The sequence below is a fragment of the Natator depressus genome, chromosome 27, assembly GCF_965152275.1.
Source record: "Natator depressus isolate rNatDep1 chromosome 27, rNatDep2.hap1, whole genome shotgun sequence".
Classification (NCBI taxonomy): Eukaryota; Metazoa; Chordata; order Testudines; family Cheloniidae; genus Natator; species Natator depressus.
In genome coordinates this window covers 13,418,328-13,435,212 of record NC_134260.1, presented here as the reverse complement: position 1 = coordinate 13,435,212, position 16,885 = coordinate 13,418,328, and the positions used below count along the sequence as shown (strand labels likewise).

The following is a 16,885-nucleotide window of genomic DNA, read 5'->3' as shown; positions in this document are numbered from 1 at the left end:
TTTCTGACAGCAGTCCTCATTCTCAAGGCCCTGCAGGTGCCATTAGCACCAGGGAAGACCAAGCTGGAGTCTTTTCTACCCTGGATAGCAACCAGCCACGACAGGAGATGAACCAAAGGGATTCTCAGATCCCACTGGGAGGCTGCAGCAGGGGTGGTTAAAAATAAATCCGCTTTCAGCTTGCCAGCACAGCAAGCTGGTGCTGGGAGCTGCAGAGGGTAAGAAGGAAACAGCAGCCCACAAGGCCATATCTGTTGTGGTGACTCTGGCTGACCCGTATCTTGCTGCCAGCATCTTTGCAAATTTGCGAATAGTTTGGCCCGTCTGGCACTGGACCCAGCACAGACAGTAGCTGCAGGAACAACTGTCTCTCTCAAGGTCTCCACAGCCAATAAAATGCCATTTAAATCAAGGCTCCCATCTGTTCTCAATCCTGCTCCGAGCCTGCTTCTTATTAGACCACAGCTCATCTTCACCAGCAGCCCTTTAACTCTTTGCCCACTGGCGTTTTCCACACTGGGTGACTGTGAGAGGGGCACAGATCCTAGAAAATGTAGTAGCTATCCACACACCCCTTCCCCTTAAGCGTTGATAGCAGGAACAGGGGGGCTCCAGCATTCACTGTACAGCTGGTCAGCCTACTTCAGGCCACCTCCCCTTTCTTTATTCACCTGCTATGAGAATGGCAAAGGCTAATGGACTAGACTGGGTGAACAGCACCACAGAAACTCCTTGTAGCACAGGGCCTAGATGGGTTCCAGTAGCCAGGAACCTGGGTTGCTTGGGGACCGCACATCCCACTCCATTTAAAACAGTGGGCATCAGACAGTTCCCACTGATTACACCACATGCTGCACTGGCCATGCGTGGTGGCAGCTTACCCCTCCCTGCAGTGTGCGTGGAGAATCGGAGCACCCCGTGGGATAGCAGAGGGGCTCCAGACAAGTTAGCATCAGTCTCACATCCCCACTGAACCCCTTTTGAGGATGGCACCAGAAGGGGGAGGAATAGCTGGCCTATCAAGCAAGCTACGATTTTGTCAAAGCCTGTATTATTTTTAACATAAGCTGCAGAAAATGTAATTGTGTCTTCTCAGCACTAGAGGATAGTTTCAAAGTGTCTGTCGAGCTGGTCAGAGAATGCCACACATTAGTGAGAGAGTGGAGGCTTTTTTATGTTTCCCAACCTGTAAATACAGCTGGGCCTGTCTCTCAGTGGAGTTATGTCCTTGCACCTGCCTTTCAGAACACATCTGCTACAGGAGTGAGTCCACCCAAGGGCAGCTCTAACCTGGGAGATGTGGAGGACAGAGAGGTTAGGGAGGGACATAAACATGTGCCAAATGTTCACTGCATTGGCACACATTTGTCTGGTCTATGCTCTCACAAGAGGCTCATTACAACAGATGACACTGTGTGCAGACAATAAGTCATTTTCAACCCAGAAAGGCTACTTTTTAATTTAAAAATAGATAGGAGAAGGGGTTGCCCAGAATCCCCACGCTGTTTGGCCTCACACACGCAATACAGCTTCCTCAAACTTTACAAACTTGTTCCAGGCGACATAAGCACCGTCATTGTACTACAAGAATGCCCCCTGCTGGAGAAACCTTGCTCCAAGGGCGAATATATCACAATGTCTGAAGTGGGTCACTCCTTCGGGATAAGGGGTCGGGGGAGGGATGGAAGGGGAAAGAGTAGATCAAATTAAAAACCAACGCTGAGATTAGGAACCTCCGACATGCAGAGCAGGATGCAGGCTGGGTGGGGTCATAGGACAGATGTTCTGTTCTACTGCGCAGGAAAGGGGAGAAGAAACCAGGTCTTTTGGAAGAGGCCTAACGTGACTCTTCATAATGCCACAAACAAGTAGGAATAAATGTATCCACAGCTTGAACAGTAAGATACACACAGCCCTCAGGGCTTCATACTAAGCCCTGATCGAGCCCCAGAGACATTAAGCCTCACTAAGAGAGACATCTGCTACGCGGAAATAACCAGACTTCAAAGGAGCCTGGGTTGGGAGCGCAGCGCCTGCCATCTCATTTCCTCCTGCAGCCTCTCGCACTGCTAATGGTTTCGTTTCTCCAAACAGACTCTTGCTGCCTGAGCACCATCTCTTTGATCTCCAGCTGTTCAAAAAGGGCAACATGATGGCGTACGTGCAGGTTGTGGGGAAAGGATGTCAGGATGGCCAGCAAACATCCTGGATCCAAGAGGGAGATGGAGCCCTGCAAGAGGCTGAGGATAGGGCCTGCAGCCATTCCCAAACAGTTCAAAATCCACCACAAGGAGGGTCAGTTTGGCTTTGTCTCCGACACAGGGCATTATCCACCTCAGCCGGCAGCATGTTTAAAAACAAGTATACAGTTAAAAACAAACGAGGCAGCTTTATAACAAGATGCCGTGAGATGAAGGCAGATCAAATTCATCCTTTTAAACGCTCCACTGCCATGGCTCAGCGTGACCTTCAGCAAAGGTTGTTACCGTGGACAACGGAGCCCATGCAGTTATTTGTATAAGATACGGAGAGAGCCACATCCCTTTGAAAAAGAGGCATCAAGGTAGATGAGTCTAGAGCCGCCCCCCTGCCAAGATGTTTCCAACCAAGACGCTGTCCTTGAGGGCATGTTCCACATCCCTCTCTTCTATCTTCAGGGAAACCTGGAGGAGAGACAAGGCTCCTTACTACACAGACCTGCCCAGCATCCGTGGTAGCCAATGAGCACGGCCCAGGCTACTCAAACCCTCACCCGATGTTACAGAGTCCATAGAAGCAGCAGCACCGACAGGAACTGCCCCCGTGCAGCTGACCAACAATAGCCTGCTATCCTGCCACTCACGCACTGGCCCACCTAGCCCACCACCAGAACAAAGCACAAGTGCCTTCCGTCTGTAGCCCGCCTCCGAGAACGGTCGGTGTCAGATCCTCCAGGAGTTAAAATGTCCCCACGACAGAGCCTACTGGTCTGGGAGCCCTTCTAGTCTGGGAACCTAATTGTAAGGTCAGGGCAGCCCTCCGCTGTTGTACACGCCCCCTTCAGGGTTCTCCTCGACCCTGCTGGCTCCACAGCTAACCCTGCATTTTCCAGTGCTCTCCTCCGCTCGCCTTCCAGGCCTGTGTGTCACAGCCACGCCCCTTCTGCAGCGGCTCCCTTTGGAGCCTGTCCATGGGGAAAAAGCAGCATGGTTTGTAGGGGTACCTTTGTGAGCCTGGCTTCCTTGGCTTTCTTCAGTGCCAGGATGCCCCTGGATTCCAAGAGGGTGGCGAGGGAGAGGCATTCGGAGTGGGCTACAGCTGCCATCTGCTGCTGCCGGCAGACTCTGCTGTAGGCTTCATGTAGCTGCAAGAGGAGGGAGGGAGCAGACATTACCCACAGCCACTGAATGCAGGTGAGGGAGACGCACAGGTGCCAGCAAGCCTCCAGCACCCTCCCCGGGCTGACCATCTCCAGGTGTGTGGCTAGACCTAATTCCCCCTCCAGAATGTGTCAACATCACTCTGAGCACCTGCTTGGGGAGTTGCTAGAGAGCAAACAAGACTGGCCCACATCATATGCCCAGCGGGGCTCACGACTGGACCAGCGAGGTGGAAGAAACTGTCCTTCCCAGGGATTTGCAACCCCCAACCTACTGCTGTTGGACTAGGGCACGAGGCAAAGAGCTCAGCTTCTGCTGCAGGATCGTCTAGCCGTACAACCCAATGGTCTGACTCACCTTCCCCAGCGTCACCTCCTTGGCTTTCAGCTGCCTGGCTAGGAGCAGCAGCGAGCAGACCAGGATCTTCTGCTGCAGGGGGAAGGAGTCACTGGCCCCATCATTTCCCAGGGCCATCCTGTCACCATACACATCTGAGATCACCTGGGATATGTGTGGGAGACCAACTCTCCTAGGAACTGGGGAAACCAAGGCAGATGTAGTGGGCGATTTACCTGTAGGCCAGACAATGCTGAGTCAGAAGAGTTGGGGTTTGATCAATATAGAAGCAATACAAGACTAGGGACAGGAAATAGGTCAGGGCAGAACACACAGTGTATTGGCTACTGGCTAAAGGCAACTCAGTCAAGTCCGAGTTGTCAGACGCCATGGGTTTGAGTGGGATGTAACTATCCCTTCCTCCCCCACCGCATTGGGAACCCAAATCCTGCAGCCCTGGGCCAGTGCGTGGGAACCAGGAAGTGAAACTGATCCATCTAGTTTCGCTGTTAGGACATGGCAGGGCAAAATGCCAGCGGCATAAAATGGTGCAAAGAAAAGCAGATTTTTAAAGCAAACTTCATCTTACTATAGTCTGAAGCACCAGGAGTAGAGGGAGAGAGACTCATATTCTATATATATGGTCACAAAATTGATGAGGACCCAAGAGTGGGGGATGTTTTAGCCACCCCTAAGAGCAGCACATCCTGCATATGGCAGCCAAAAATCCAAGGGGAAGGGCTGAAGTCCTTTGGAACACGGGCTTAGACACGGCTGTGCCAATACCCCCCCACGCACAGCCCCTATGTACAGCTTGCACTTGGAAAGGTTCCACAGCTCCTATCCCAAGCTGAACTCCCGCCCACTCTATCGCCCCCTTTTGGGAGCTGCTATTTCACACCTACACTTAAGTGCTTTCATTCTAGTTAAAGCCAGCCCCAGAGACGAGAGCAGGTGTGACCTTCACATCCAGGGCTTTTGCTTCCAGAGAGCTGGAAGGAAAGCTCCTTGCGTGCCAGGCGTTTGTTCAATCTCTTGGGGAGTTCCATTCCAGTAATGCGCAAAACACGCCATTGGCAAGGAAGGCTACAATTAAGGTCGAGGAGACTGACAGAAAAATAAAAGCCAAGAGTGCAGAGCTTCCTGACTCAGGCTGGCGGCAACTACTTACAGCCAGGCAGTGGTTTGAGGACAGTCTGGCTTCTCACGTCCAACTCCACAATCTCAATGGCTCGCCTAGGACACAGATTTACGCAAGTTACTTTAGACTGAGCCTTTGGGGCTTGTCAAAACCTAACGCCCCAGACCTGCCAGCAGCACCCTTGCCCCTCTTCACTGAAACAGAGCAGCTTGGAACATGAAGGGTTTGCATGGACTCGGGTAAATCCCCATGGCATGCCCCACACCTGGACCCCCCGACTGCCCCACTAACAACAACGGGGCATCCATTCGTCTCCAAGCAGGGATGCTCACTGCTAGCTGCAGCCTGGGTCATGCCTCTATGGGACTGCTGCACCCCCTCCTTCAGCTGTGATCACTTTTTAGGCACCAACTCACCCCACCCCACTCCCAGGAGGCTGGACCCAATCTCCCAAGAATTCCCAGGTGGGCAGTATCACAGCCAGTAAGTAATAAGCCCTGCACCCAGGGAGAGAAGCTAAACCAGCATGAATACAGAAGTTGTGGGATACGAACAGCAGCACACAGCCCATTAACAGGAGCTCATTTTCATCTCTAAACATGGCCCTAATGAGACAAAATCCTCTAGTTGCTGCAGGGTCACTGACGGATGGAGGCTGGGAGAGGAGGCGCCCAGGAAATCATTTGATTTTAAGAAGTGGGCCACAAAAGGAAGCAAGAGAACCACTGCATGCCTGGCAAGATGATGCGGCGTTTGGGTGGCCAGCATAGCAGGGGAAGGTTCAAATCTGGGCGGGGGGAGCAACCTGACTTCTACAGCATTCTAGTGTAAGTTTTTCCTAGTCCCTCCCAGCCCAAATTCTGGGCCCAAACTGGTGGCCAATGTCCCTCCAATACAGCTGTTTTCCTATTGGGACAACCCTGCTTCTCCCGCACTCCCAGCTCAGGATGGCACCCGTCCTTGTGCCAGTGCGGAAGCCCCAACCAACAGGATAGTCCAGAATGTACCCTTTGGCACAGGCTTAACTGGCACCCCTTTCTGGAAGTGATGTGCCCCAGCAAAGGAAGTGTCCCCAGTGCGGTAGAGAAGTCCCACCTATAATGAAACTAGAGGAGGAAAACAGCCCCAGAAAGAAAGAACAAGGAGGGAAAAAAATTCTGAAGGAAAAACTGGTTCAGCTTCATAAAGAAACCTGCTTGAGAGCTGCTAATGGGGCCTTCTGCAATACAAATGTAATTAACCAATCTCTAGTCACAGCAGGGAGGGCTGGCAGCAGCCCGTTGTCTCACCCTCCATAGGTAATGGACTGCGAACGTCTCAGACATTAACATGGTCAGGAGGCAGCACGCCTGCAGTGATGCAAGCCCTCCTTTCAACGCCAGGGAAGCAGTGGCATAATGGAGCCTTAAGTCACATTCGCTCAAAGGACACTGGGTAAGGAGCCTGCCTTCAGAAGCAGCAGGGCAAGGCGGCGGCATTTACCTGCATACATCCAGTGCCTTGCGAGCATCTCCCGAAACTGCAGAGACTTTCCGGGCACAGAACTGGACAGCAGTGCTGTCCAGGACCTGATCACCAGACACCTGCCGAGAAAATGGGGCACAGGGCAGTTATGGAGAGGTCTCCACTGCAGAAGCCTCAGGTGGTCCAATATGGTTCAGACAGAAAATAGCCCATCTGGCTGGATGTATGTGGATTGTCTCCCGCACCCCACTGCACCTGGGAAGTTCTCCCTCCTGTGCTGGGAAGACAGAATGCGTAACTCACTGCATCATGGCTAAGATCTCACCTCCAGACCCCAGAGTCTGAGAGGATCCAGGGATGCCACTGAGAATGGGATTCCCAACAGCCTGGACTCTGTTCCCTCTAAGGCAGTGGGGTCGAGTGGGGTCATAACAACAGGGCAGGAGACAGTGCCTGGATTAGGCTTGAGCCTATGCCATTGACTGACCTGCTTGTGGAAAGTCACCAACTGTCCCTTCTGCCACCAGCTTAGTGGGAAGTGGCAGGGTTGGAGACAGAGCAGAGCCATCTCTCACAGAAGCCAGCACTGCAGAGGAGTGCTATGCTGCAGCTAATAAGCAATATCAGCCAGCTACAACTACAAAGTTTCTTCAAGACAGCACCAGAAAGCTGCTCATGTGGTTCCAGATCTCTGTGTATAACGGCTCAGGAGTCTAAGCTTCTTCCCCAGAGAAGGGGATGAACCCATGTGGACTTGGTCCCTGGGTTCTTACCTGTCTCAGCCGTTCCTGCAGGATTGAGGCAATCTGCTCCTTTGTGTAAGGTGGGAAGTTTAGTAGCTGGGGTTTGCACTTGGGCCGGGCCTGTAGCCTGGCCAGGATCCGGTCCGTGAGGTCCAGGGCATTGGCCACTCCTGTGAAGCACATTGAAGCTATTGAGAATGGCAGCCTAGGCTAACAGGGAGTGGGGAGATCTTCCAAAGCCCAGGGCTAGAGAATCATGTGCAAGGCCCTGCATCGATCATGCATCCTGGGGCTGGGCAAGGGCAGTTTTTAAACACACCTATCAGGTGATAGGTTTGCTACTATAACTAGACTGATTTCTGTTGCCAGAAACCAGCTTCATAATCTTCCCCAGCTTTCTCCAAGAGGAAAAATGCCAGGGCACCTCCTGCAGGAGGGTGGATACGTGCCATCCCCTCAGGGCGCTCCGACAGAGCTTCTGCAGCCACAGGGCATTTCAACGGCAGCACCAGGCCAAAGCATTGTCACAGCACAACTGACACACTTACCGATGAGGACAAGCCTGGAACCAATGAGCCAGGGCCACTCGAACACTGTGTAGAGCACGTCCTGTCCTTTGCTGTCCAGCTGGTCCATCTCATCCAGCACCAGCACGCTATGCAAAGGCAGGAAAGAAAGCCCGGCTCAGCACCGAGGCTTTACCCTGGAGGCATGGAGACTAACCAGCCCCTGCTGAGGCATGGCAGAGCACTCCCCCTCTGTCCTGGGGCATGGCAGAGGCAGGGTGCAATCCTTCCCTGACACAGCCTGTACTTAGTAACAAAATAAGGGCCTGGTTATCCCAAGATGCCAAGCACCCACATCTCACCCTGACTTCCACTGCAGCTGGCAGTGCTCTGCACCTCTGGAAAATCAAGCCCTCAGTCCCTGGGTGCAGAGAGGCACCGATCAGCTCCCTCTTCTGGCAGTTAACCAGCTGCAATGACGAGGGGAATCTTGGCTGGGAACACAGCTATCACACAGGCCCAGCCTCTAGCTCACAACACTTCAGGAGAGTTTCAGAGCAGGGTACTCACATCATGGGCGTCCCCTCTGCTGTCAGCTGCTTCTCCAGCTTCCTCACCAAGTCTCTCCCAGCTACCTTGGATGCCCCCTGCTGGCCCATCTGCTCAGCTATGGCTGGGAACACAGCCTGGGAGCTGCTGAGGGACATGCAGTTCAGGACAATGGTTTTGCTGCCCGGGAGTTCATTCTGCCACAGGGAGAAAAGGGAGAGTTAGAGAGCCAGCGAGCCACAGTTCAGATCCCATCCCACTCACCCTCCTGCACCAGGCAAAGGCTCAGGCGAGCCAAGCAGATCAGCGCACCGGAGCACAGGACAACGCAGCTCAGCTGACCCAGGCTTTGACAGTCTGTCCAGAGCGGAGACTGGCTAGCAGCCAGCTCCCTTTCCCAGTGCACCAGTCCCACAGCATCATCACAGCAAATTCATGCCTCCCAACCTCACTTTCAAGGTGTTGTGTTTGTCTCTCTTTCTCTCCCCATTATGTCCCTCGGCCTCAGGCCTGGTCTACACCTAAAACTCAGGCTATGTGCACATACTAGAACTTCAGTCGGTATAAGTTATGTTGCTCAGGGATGTGAATAAGCCACCCCCCTGAGCAATGTAAGTCACACTGACCTAAGCGCTGTTGTGGACAGTGTGATGTTGATGGAAGAGCCTCTCCTGCCAACAGAGCTACCACCGCTCACGAGGACTGGAGTAATTAAGTTGACAGGAGAACTCTCTCCGGTCGGCTTAGAGCGTCTGCACTAGCAGTGCTGCAGCTGTGCTGCTTTAAGCTCTGTAGCATAGCCATCGCCTTAGATCAAGCTAGCTACATCGCTCAGGGGGATGAAAAATTCATCCACAGGAGATGTAATTAAGCCGAGCAAAGCTCCCGTGTAGACAGTGCTTGGGCAGGGGAAGAATTCTTCCCTCAACCCAGCTACCGCTTCTCAAAGACATGGATTAACTAAAGCGATGCCCTTCCAACGCTGTAGGAAGAGTCTACTCTACAGTGGTGCACCTGAAGTGTATCTAGTGCACACTTACTCCTTTCTCCTACTCCGATTCTCATGGCATCTTCCCCTCTTCTTGAGGAAATGCCCTCAACTATCTCCTCCTCAAACCCCACTCTGCACATGCTCTATCTCGTTATTCCCCCTCCACATGCACTGCATTTAACTGCCTGAACCAGACTAAGCACCACACGACAGGGACCAGGGTAAGCGTTCGTAGATTACTCTGCACGTACATGGAGCTACAGCATGCCCAAACTGCAGTAATCAGAGGTGCTAATGCTGACTGGGGATGGCAGATTAAACCAAACATGAAGCATAAAGGCCAAAGTGTTTGAGCTGTGGTGAGCCAGAAAAGCAGCCTTAAGGAGGGGCTGGAGAACCAAAGTCACCCCATTGTTTGCTCCCTTCCCAGTATGCTCCGTACCACTTGTGTGATTTGCCTCAAGCTTCCCAGGAAAATCCATCCCACATAAGATCACCCAAGAAAGATTTCAGGGGGATCAGATTTTGTTTGTCAAAGGTATGGGGTACACTGGGCTTATAGCAAGTAGGCATGTTCCTGCTGTAGCTAAAGAGACACTGACATCCATAACAGAGCATTTGAGACAGGTGTCTGAACCTCCAAGCACAGCCATACCTGGAAGTCTTGCAGGATTCTGCTCAGACAGGCAGTTTTTCCAGTGCCAGGAGCACCAGAGATGTAAAGACTGCCAGGTTTCTCCCCACAGACATGCTCTTTCAGGAACCGCCTGATGGCATCAGTCTCCTTCTCCCTGGCAAGAAGCTGGTCAGGGACAGCCGTGTGCAGAACACTCTTCGCCTGCTGATAACAAGTGCCTATGCCAGATAAAGAAACACATCAGAGAAGGTTGCGGAGCTGCCCTGGGGCTTGTTCTCCACCAGACATTGCATCAACACCTACTTTCCTGCTTGAACAGCTGGTTGCACACAGGTTCCTTGTTGAGACGAGAGCGCTCCGAGCTTCTTGGGGTCTCCTGCCGCTTGTGGAGCAGGGATGGCACCAAGTTTTTCCTCTTGCCAGGAGACTCAGTCGTTGACTGCTCGCTGAAGAACAAGCATCGCCCCTTGTGAGAGACAGATAGGAGCTCATTCTCCTTCTTGCTCTGTTTCGTTGGGGAACAGGGCAGTGACTGAGGGATGTTGCACAGGTTGTCATCACCTACAGGAGAGAAGCGTCAAGTTCAATAGGTAGCAGGGGCCAATGGAGAGGTAAATGGCTGGAGGAAGGTCTGGCATCTGGATGCCATGACAAGGGACCAACTTACATTGCAGGATTAAGGCACGCTCTGAAAGACAGGCTAGGATGTCAACCCCATGAGAAATTTAGAATGGCACCCAGGGGTGGTAACTACAATTCATGGGCCAAGGGGAAAATTTAGCCCCAATATTAGCAAAAGCTCCGTGAGACAGACCTATCCAGCTGTGGGCCAGCCTCCCAGGGGAGCAGCTTCATCTGTTGCTTGGGATCCTTCATATTAGGCTGGGTAAGACAATAAAACAATCCTGCATTGGCCTCAGGGAGGGGGAAACTTCCCTTAGTCTACAGGGCCCAGGAAAAGCCTGCTGGGTCTAACACAGGTGTTAACTTTCATTGCAATCCCTGGGCAGTGGTTTCCATTTAGGACCACGTCTCACTTCTCACCTCAGCAGAGGCTGGCACAGATTAAAAGTGTAACAGCATTTATGCGGTGACTAAGCTTTCAGTCACCCTGGCTTATTTGTTCAGTGTCTTGTCATTTTCATCATCACTTAGTGGAAAAACTTGCTCCCCTTTAGGAACAGCACTATTCCTGCCTTGTTTCCTTCCTTCCCCATCTTCCTCTCCCCCTTCTCTGATCTCTTTGCCCTGCAGCAACTCCTAGATACCACTAGGGTAGCCAACTTTCTACTTGCACAAAACCAAAAACTCTTGCTGCGCCGCCCCCCCCACTCCCATCTGCTCATTTTCACCATGCTGGCTCAGGAGGTTGGGGTTCAAGAGGGGGTGAGGGCTCTGGTGTGGGGTGAGGGATTTGGGGTGTAGGAGGGGGCTCCGACATGGGGCTGAGGGGTTCAGAGTGCGGGAGGGGGCTCCGGGCTGAGTGGGTTGGGATGTGGGAGGGGGTGAGGCCTCTGACTGGAGGTGCAGCGAGGGATGAGGGGTTTGGCGTGCAGGAGGGGGCTCTGGGGTGGGGGTGGCACCGAGGGGTTTGGAGTATGGGAGGGGGCTCCGGGCTGAGGCAGGGGGTTGGGGTATGGGAGGGGGTACAGGTTCTGGGGGGGCTGCAGGTTCCAGGGTGAAGCCAGAAATGAGGGGTTCAGGGTGCAGGAGGAGGCTCCGAGCTGGGTCAGGGGATTGGGGTGAAGGAGGGGGTCAGGGTGCAGGCTCCAGGCAGCGCTTACCTCAAGCAGCTCGCAGAAGCAGTGGCATGTTCCCACTCTGGTTCCTAGGCGGAGGGGCAGCCAGGGGGCTCTGGCCAATGGTAGCTGCAGAGCTGGTGCTTGGGACAGGGGCAGCACATGGAGCCCCCTGGCTGTCCCTACACATAGGATCAGGAGGGGGGACATGCTGCTGCTTCCTGTAGCCGCAGGGAGCCTGCCTTGTCCCGCTGCGTTGTCGACCAGACTTTTAATGCTTACCGGAGCTGCCAGGGTCCTTTTCTGACCAGGCATTCCGGTCGAAAACCGGACACCTGGCAACCCTAGATCCCACCTCCATATCCCTGGGCTCCATTTCCACTCCCCTATTCCACCCACTAAAATAATCTTAGGGTCCTAGAGTGAATATTTCAGTGATGAGTGGAGTGGGGAATGGACACCTCTGGTCCAGGCTGTCTTGAGACCTGAGTCAGTACTGCCTTAGTTACACACAGTTCATAATTGACACGCTCTTAGGTATTTGGGGGGAGGGGGTTGGAAATAAAAGTTTTACCGATATAACTGTGTCAGTTAGGAGTGTGATATTTTACTGACATGGTTATACAGGTCTAAGCTCCTGTGTGGCTGCAGTTGCACCAGTGTAGAGGTGCCTTATATCTGCAGCCACATGAGGAGGCTTGCATCACTCTAACTATACTGACATAGTTAAAGGGGCAAAAATTTCTAGCGTTGACAAGCCCTTGGATTCTGGAGATGCAAAAGAACTGGACTTGGCCCATGGGCTGAGTGTTTGCCACCCCTCTCCCAGGACGACCAACCAGGCAGTTATTTGCTACCCAAGAAACAAGGCCCAGTTCTCAGGCATTTAGCAATCACAGTGCCTCCTTTTTCCAGGTGGAAAGGAAAAGAAAGGCCTGCTGTCTGTGGGGTGTAGGGGACAGCCTGGTAACGCCTGTGGGAACGGTGAGTTCCAAGCGTGGGGCTGGGAGCCAGGAACCCTGAACTCATTAAGTTCTGGCCCTGCAAGAGGTGGGGGGCAGGGTAAGTCCCCTGGCAGTACCTCACCTAGGCGTTTGCGGGGGCTCAGCGGCAGGACCTTCTCCCCGGGTGAGAGCGGCAGGAGGGTCACCCTGGTGGGGTTCGATGTGGCATCTCTGCAAGCCCCAGCGGGTGCGACAGGCGTCCTGGGCTGTTTCCTCCGGGGGAAGTCAATAGCGGCCTGGGTCTGGGACCTGGTGCTGGGCATGGCTGCCACACGATACCTGGGAGGCAGGGGAACCACTGGCCTCAGACTCATCCCCTCCCCATAAGGGGCACCGGCCCCCCTCACAACGCTGGGCGGGGAAGGGGGGAGGCTCAGCAGCTAGATGGGAAACCCCCACCCTCCCGGGCAGCTGGAAGCGCTGCCCCCGGCCACCCCCTGCGCAGGAGCGGGCTGGAGCCAGGGGACTCAGCCAAGAACACACTCGACAAGAATACTCCCCCCGCCCCCCCACCCAGACACCACGCCCCCCCGCCCCCCCTTCTCACCTCAGCCCCCCCACCCAGACACCACGCCCCCCCGCCCCCCTTCTCACCTCAGCCCCCCCACCCAGACACCACGCCCCCCCGCCCCCCCTTCTCACCTCAGCCCCCCCACCCAGACACCACGCCCCCCACCACCCCCTTCTCACCTCAGCCCCCCCACCCAGACACCACGCCCCCCCGCCACCCCCTTTCTCACCTCAGCCCCCCCAACCAGACACCACGCCCCCCCGCCACCCCCTTTCTCACCTCAGCCCCCCCAACCAGACACCACGCGCCACCGCCCTTTCTCACCTCAGCCCCCCCAAACCCAGCCCCTCGGGCCCCCCAGACCCGGCCCCGCGCCTCTCTCACCCGGCTCCGGCCGCTCGGCGCCAAACACCTCAGCGTTCTCCCTCTCCCTTCGCGCCACCGGCCCGAACCAGCCCCGCCCACGCACCCCATAGGCTCCTCCGCCCGGCGCCTCCGCCAATCGCGCGCCTCCGCGCCAAGCCAAGCCACGGCCCGAGCCGCCCGGCAGCCAATCAGCGCCCAGGGAGCCGCCGCGACCCCTCCCCCGTCCCTCCCGGAAACCGAGGCCCCCCGCAGAGGACTACGGCTCCCAGCAGCCCATGCGGCAGAGCTGGGGCCGCATCGCGCGCTCACGGGGCGTAGTGCATGCCGGGAGATGGAGTCCCCGTGGAAAGACACGTGCTGGGACTGACGGACAGCCCGCGCGGGACAGGAGCTGGAGGCTGCCATACGCCCTGGAGCGGGAGACCCCCAGGGGCGGCCCGGCCCGGAGCGGCGCCAGGCAGGAGCGGACTCAGCCACGGCCTCGGGCCAGCAGCTCCAGGGGCCCCTGCTGTTGGGGGGGGGAGGGAGGCGGACGCTCCCTGTCCCCCCCCCCAGCCACGTGTAGGGGGGGCGAGTCCCGGGGTGCAGGGGGGTTTGCAAACGCCCGGGGCTGGACGCTGGGGGCCAGAGAGGGAAAATGCAGGCCTGGGAGCAGCAGGAGCCGGACCGGGCCTGGCAGGTCTTGCTCGGGGCTGGCCCGCAGGGAGCCCTGGGTTTGGGGAAGCAAGTGGGGGCTGAGCCACAGGGAGACTCGTCAGAGCACCTGGGGCAGAGGGTTTTTGGAACATAGGAAGGGCCCGACGGGGTCAGAGCAAAGGCCCATCTCGCCCAGTGTCCTCTCTGCCGCCAGGGGCCCCAGAGGGAATGAACAGACAGATTATCATCCCGTGATCCATTCCCAGCTTCTGGCACACACAGGCTAGGGCCACTATTCCTGCCCATCCTGGCTAATAGCCATTGATGGACCTATCCTCCATGAACTTATCTAGTTCTTTTTTGAACCCTGTTATGGTCTTGGCCTTCTCCATATCCTCTGGCAAGGAGTTCCACAGGTTGACTGTGCGTTGCGTGAAGACCCGCTGCCTATTTTCCCAGTGTGAGATGAATCACCGCTCTAACAGCCACCCAGGAGCAGGATTACTTCCTGCAGCAAGGCTCGGCCCTTGGTGAGCCCCGCCAAGGAACACAGCAGGTTAGCCCCAGCCTGGTAGAAGAGTGGTATCTGTAACTCCTGGATCAATTCCGGCAGGTGAGTTAGCAGGATAGGAAGGCACAGGCAGGTCTCAAGCTTTGGAAGATCTGACCATCCAACCACCACTGGAAATGGTACTGCTCTCTTCTTCTTCAGCGACCAGAGCCAGACCATACCCTTAGCAATACACACACATCCACCTCCTTCAACTAAAAGCAAAGGCACAAGCGCCTAGCCCCAACAAAGTGAGAAACATTTGCACTCACTGCTGAGGAAAAAGGACAGTCCCTACAATTAACTATATCACTCATTAATTAGTAACAGGATAGGGAGGCAGAAGGCTGCTTAAGGAAACTCCACGGGTGGTGCAGATCCAGCCCCGACTGCTATGGCATGATAGTTATGGTGATCAAGTATCCATAGTCTACCTCAGCAGGCATAACGTCAGCAGAGAAGCCAGTGCCTGAAGCCTCTTCGCTGTGGCTGAGGAGCTAGGCTGGAAGTTTATACCACTGCTACCTGGACTACCGCTGGAGGGCCATTACCACTAAAAAAAAAACCAAAAACAAAAAAAAAACAAAAAAACCCACTCAGGTATTTTTTGTAAGCATGCTTAAACCTACCCTTTTAAAAAATCTAAGTCGCTCTCCAAGGTTGATGGGCAGGGTATCAGCAGCCCTGGGTGTATTATTAAAGAAGCCTGCTGAATGCAAACTGGGACAAGGTGCCCAGAGATAAGAGTTAATATTAACCAAGTTTTCTCTTTGGTTCACCTCCACTCCTCTTCTCCCCACAGGCCAGAAAATAAAGAGAACTGATAAGAGCACACATTACATCTTCCTCTTAGGAACTATAGTAGTGAGGTTCAGAGAACAGAGCCCCAGTGCACTAGGTACCTTACAAACACAATGCATGAGACAGCTCCTGCCCAGCCAGGGTTTATAATCTAAACAGATGCGGGGGGAGAGGCACAGAGGGACTTGCTCAGGTCACAGAGCTGAGACTAGACCCTAGGTCTCCGGGATCAAAAGGCAGTACCATACCGCTTACACAGCACAGCTTCTCAACCACGTGAGAAAAATGGCAGCCAGCTCTGAGCACCTACTACTGGAGAATCAAACCTGCTGCAGCCGGCCACAAGCAGTGGAGTTATGGGGATCAGAAAGTAGCGGATTTTTAAAATCTGAAGGCAGTACTGCAAACTGGGCAGGCAGTGACGGTGCCAGCTGGCTCTGTGCTCATCTGCACTAATCATTAGCGTTCCATAGAACATTTACCTTAATTATGGTGAAGCAGCCACACGCAGACTTCATGGAAGCCCTAGTTCGAGGAGAATTTAGAATGACACGCTCCGGGAGCTGCAACAGAGCTGGGTTCAGGGCACGCACTGGGTCAGAATTCCTCTACTCAGAGGAAGTGGGGTTCTTACTCATTCAGCCACTAGGCCAGAGGCTGCTGCCCTGCAAGCCAGGAGTCCTCGGGTAGTGCCCAGCTCTGAGAAGTTTCCAAAGCAGAATTTTCAGAAAGGGAGTGGGGGGACAGGACTTGACTCTAGCTTCAATACCATTGTTGCGTCCACTCAGCCCTGCCACCTCTGGACTCTGCAGAGAAGCTCCCAGACTGATGTAGGTAACTCAGGTGAAGGTCTGGCCAGGGCAAGCAGCCCATCTGAATCGCTGTCATGTTACAAAAACAGACGGGCAACATTTGCTAATAAGACCTTCCAGCCAAGCCAGTAGCAAGTTGCAGGTCAGCTGCCTGTTCCATTGGATACATATCAGGCTCTTGGCATCCTCTGCCTTGGAGATAGCTTGACTGCAAACTTCAGGGCTGCTGAAGCCTTGGGATTTTCCCTCGTTCCTTCCTATCTGAGAATCTCAATGCACTTCACAGGCCCAGAACACTGAGATAGGGAAAAATCCCCCAGTAGAGAAATGGGGAAACCGAGGCACGGAGCTCTAAAGCCACCCTTTTTCAAATGTCTGTAGACACCCCCCATTTCAGAAGGGCTGAGCTGCTGCATGTCCCACTGAAATCCATGGGGTTGGGGGCACTCCGCACCTCTGAGAAAAATCTCATCCAGGGCCTCTCAGTCCAGGCAGCCGCAACCTCTGATTTGGCAGCCTGACACTAGCTGAGGAGCCGCACAGAACAGGACACAATTCTTGGCACTTAGCTAGCAAGCTACAAGGAAACAGCTCAGAGCGCTTCAGGAAAGGCAGGTCTGAGTCACCTCATTTTACAGATGTGGACTGTGAAAACCCAGGCAGGTGAAACAACCTGCCACAAGTGATTCCTCCATCCAGCTGTTGTTTCCGCTGGGAGATGGGAGAGCGGGGGATTCACC

The 16,885-nt window shown here is 54.5% G+C and overlaps 1 protein-coding gene across 1 annotated transcript; it reads right to left on the bottom strand.

Annotated features, from left to right (window-relative positions):
* Positions 1-1,649: 1,649 nt before the first annotated feature.
* On the bottom strand, positions 1,650-13,420 carry CDC6 (cell division cycle 6). The gene is made up of 12 exons (XM_074940614.1): positions 13,365-13,420; positions 12,552-12,748; positions 10,030-10,287; positions 9,745-9,944; positions 8,120-8,295; positions 7,592-7,698; positions 7,074-7,213; positions 6,319-6,419; positions 4,867-4,931; positions 3,717-3,931; positions 3,203-3,343; positions 1,650-2,663 (listed from the first exon to the last, which is right to left on the bottom strand). The coding sequence occupies exons 2-12, from the start codon at positions 12,730-12,732 to the stop codon at positions 2,574-2,576; spliced, it is 1,674 nt and encodes a 557-aa protein (XP_074796715.1). The 5' UTR covers positions 12,733-12,748; positions 13,365-13,420; the 3' UTR covers positions 1,650-2,573.
* Positions 13,421-16,885: the final 3,465 nt, after the last annotated feature.

Excerpts from the sequence above, each read along its gene's own strand:
- CDC6 (XM_074940614.1), bottom strand. The coding sequence starts at position 12,732 with ATGCCCAGCACCAGGTCCCAGACCCAGGCCGCTATTGACTTCCCCCGG. Across the intron at positions 7,214-7,591 it reads TTCCAGGCTTGTCCTCATCG|GAGTGGCCAATGCCCTGGAC; the intron begins GTAAGTGTGTCA and ends TGTGCTTCACAG. Across the intron at positions 2,664-3,202 it reads AGGAAGCCAGGCTCACAAAG|GTTTCCCTGAAGATAGAAGA; the intron begins GTACCCCTACAA and ends TCTCTCCTCCAG.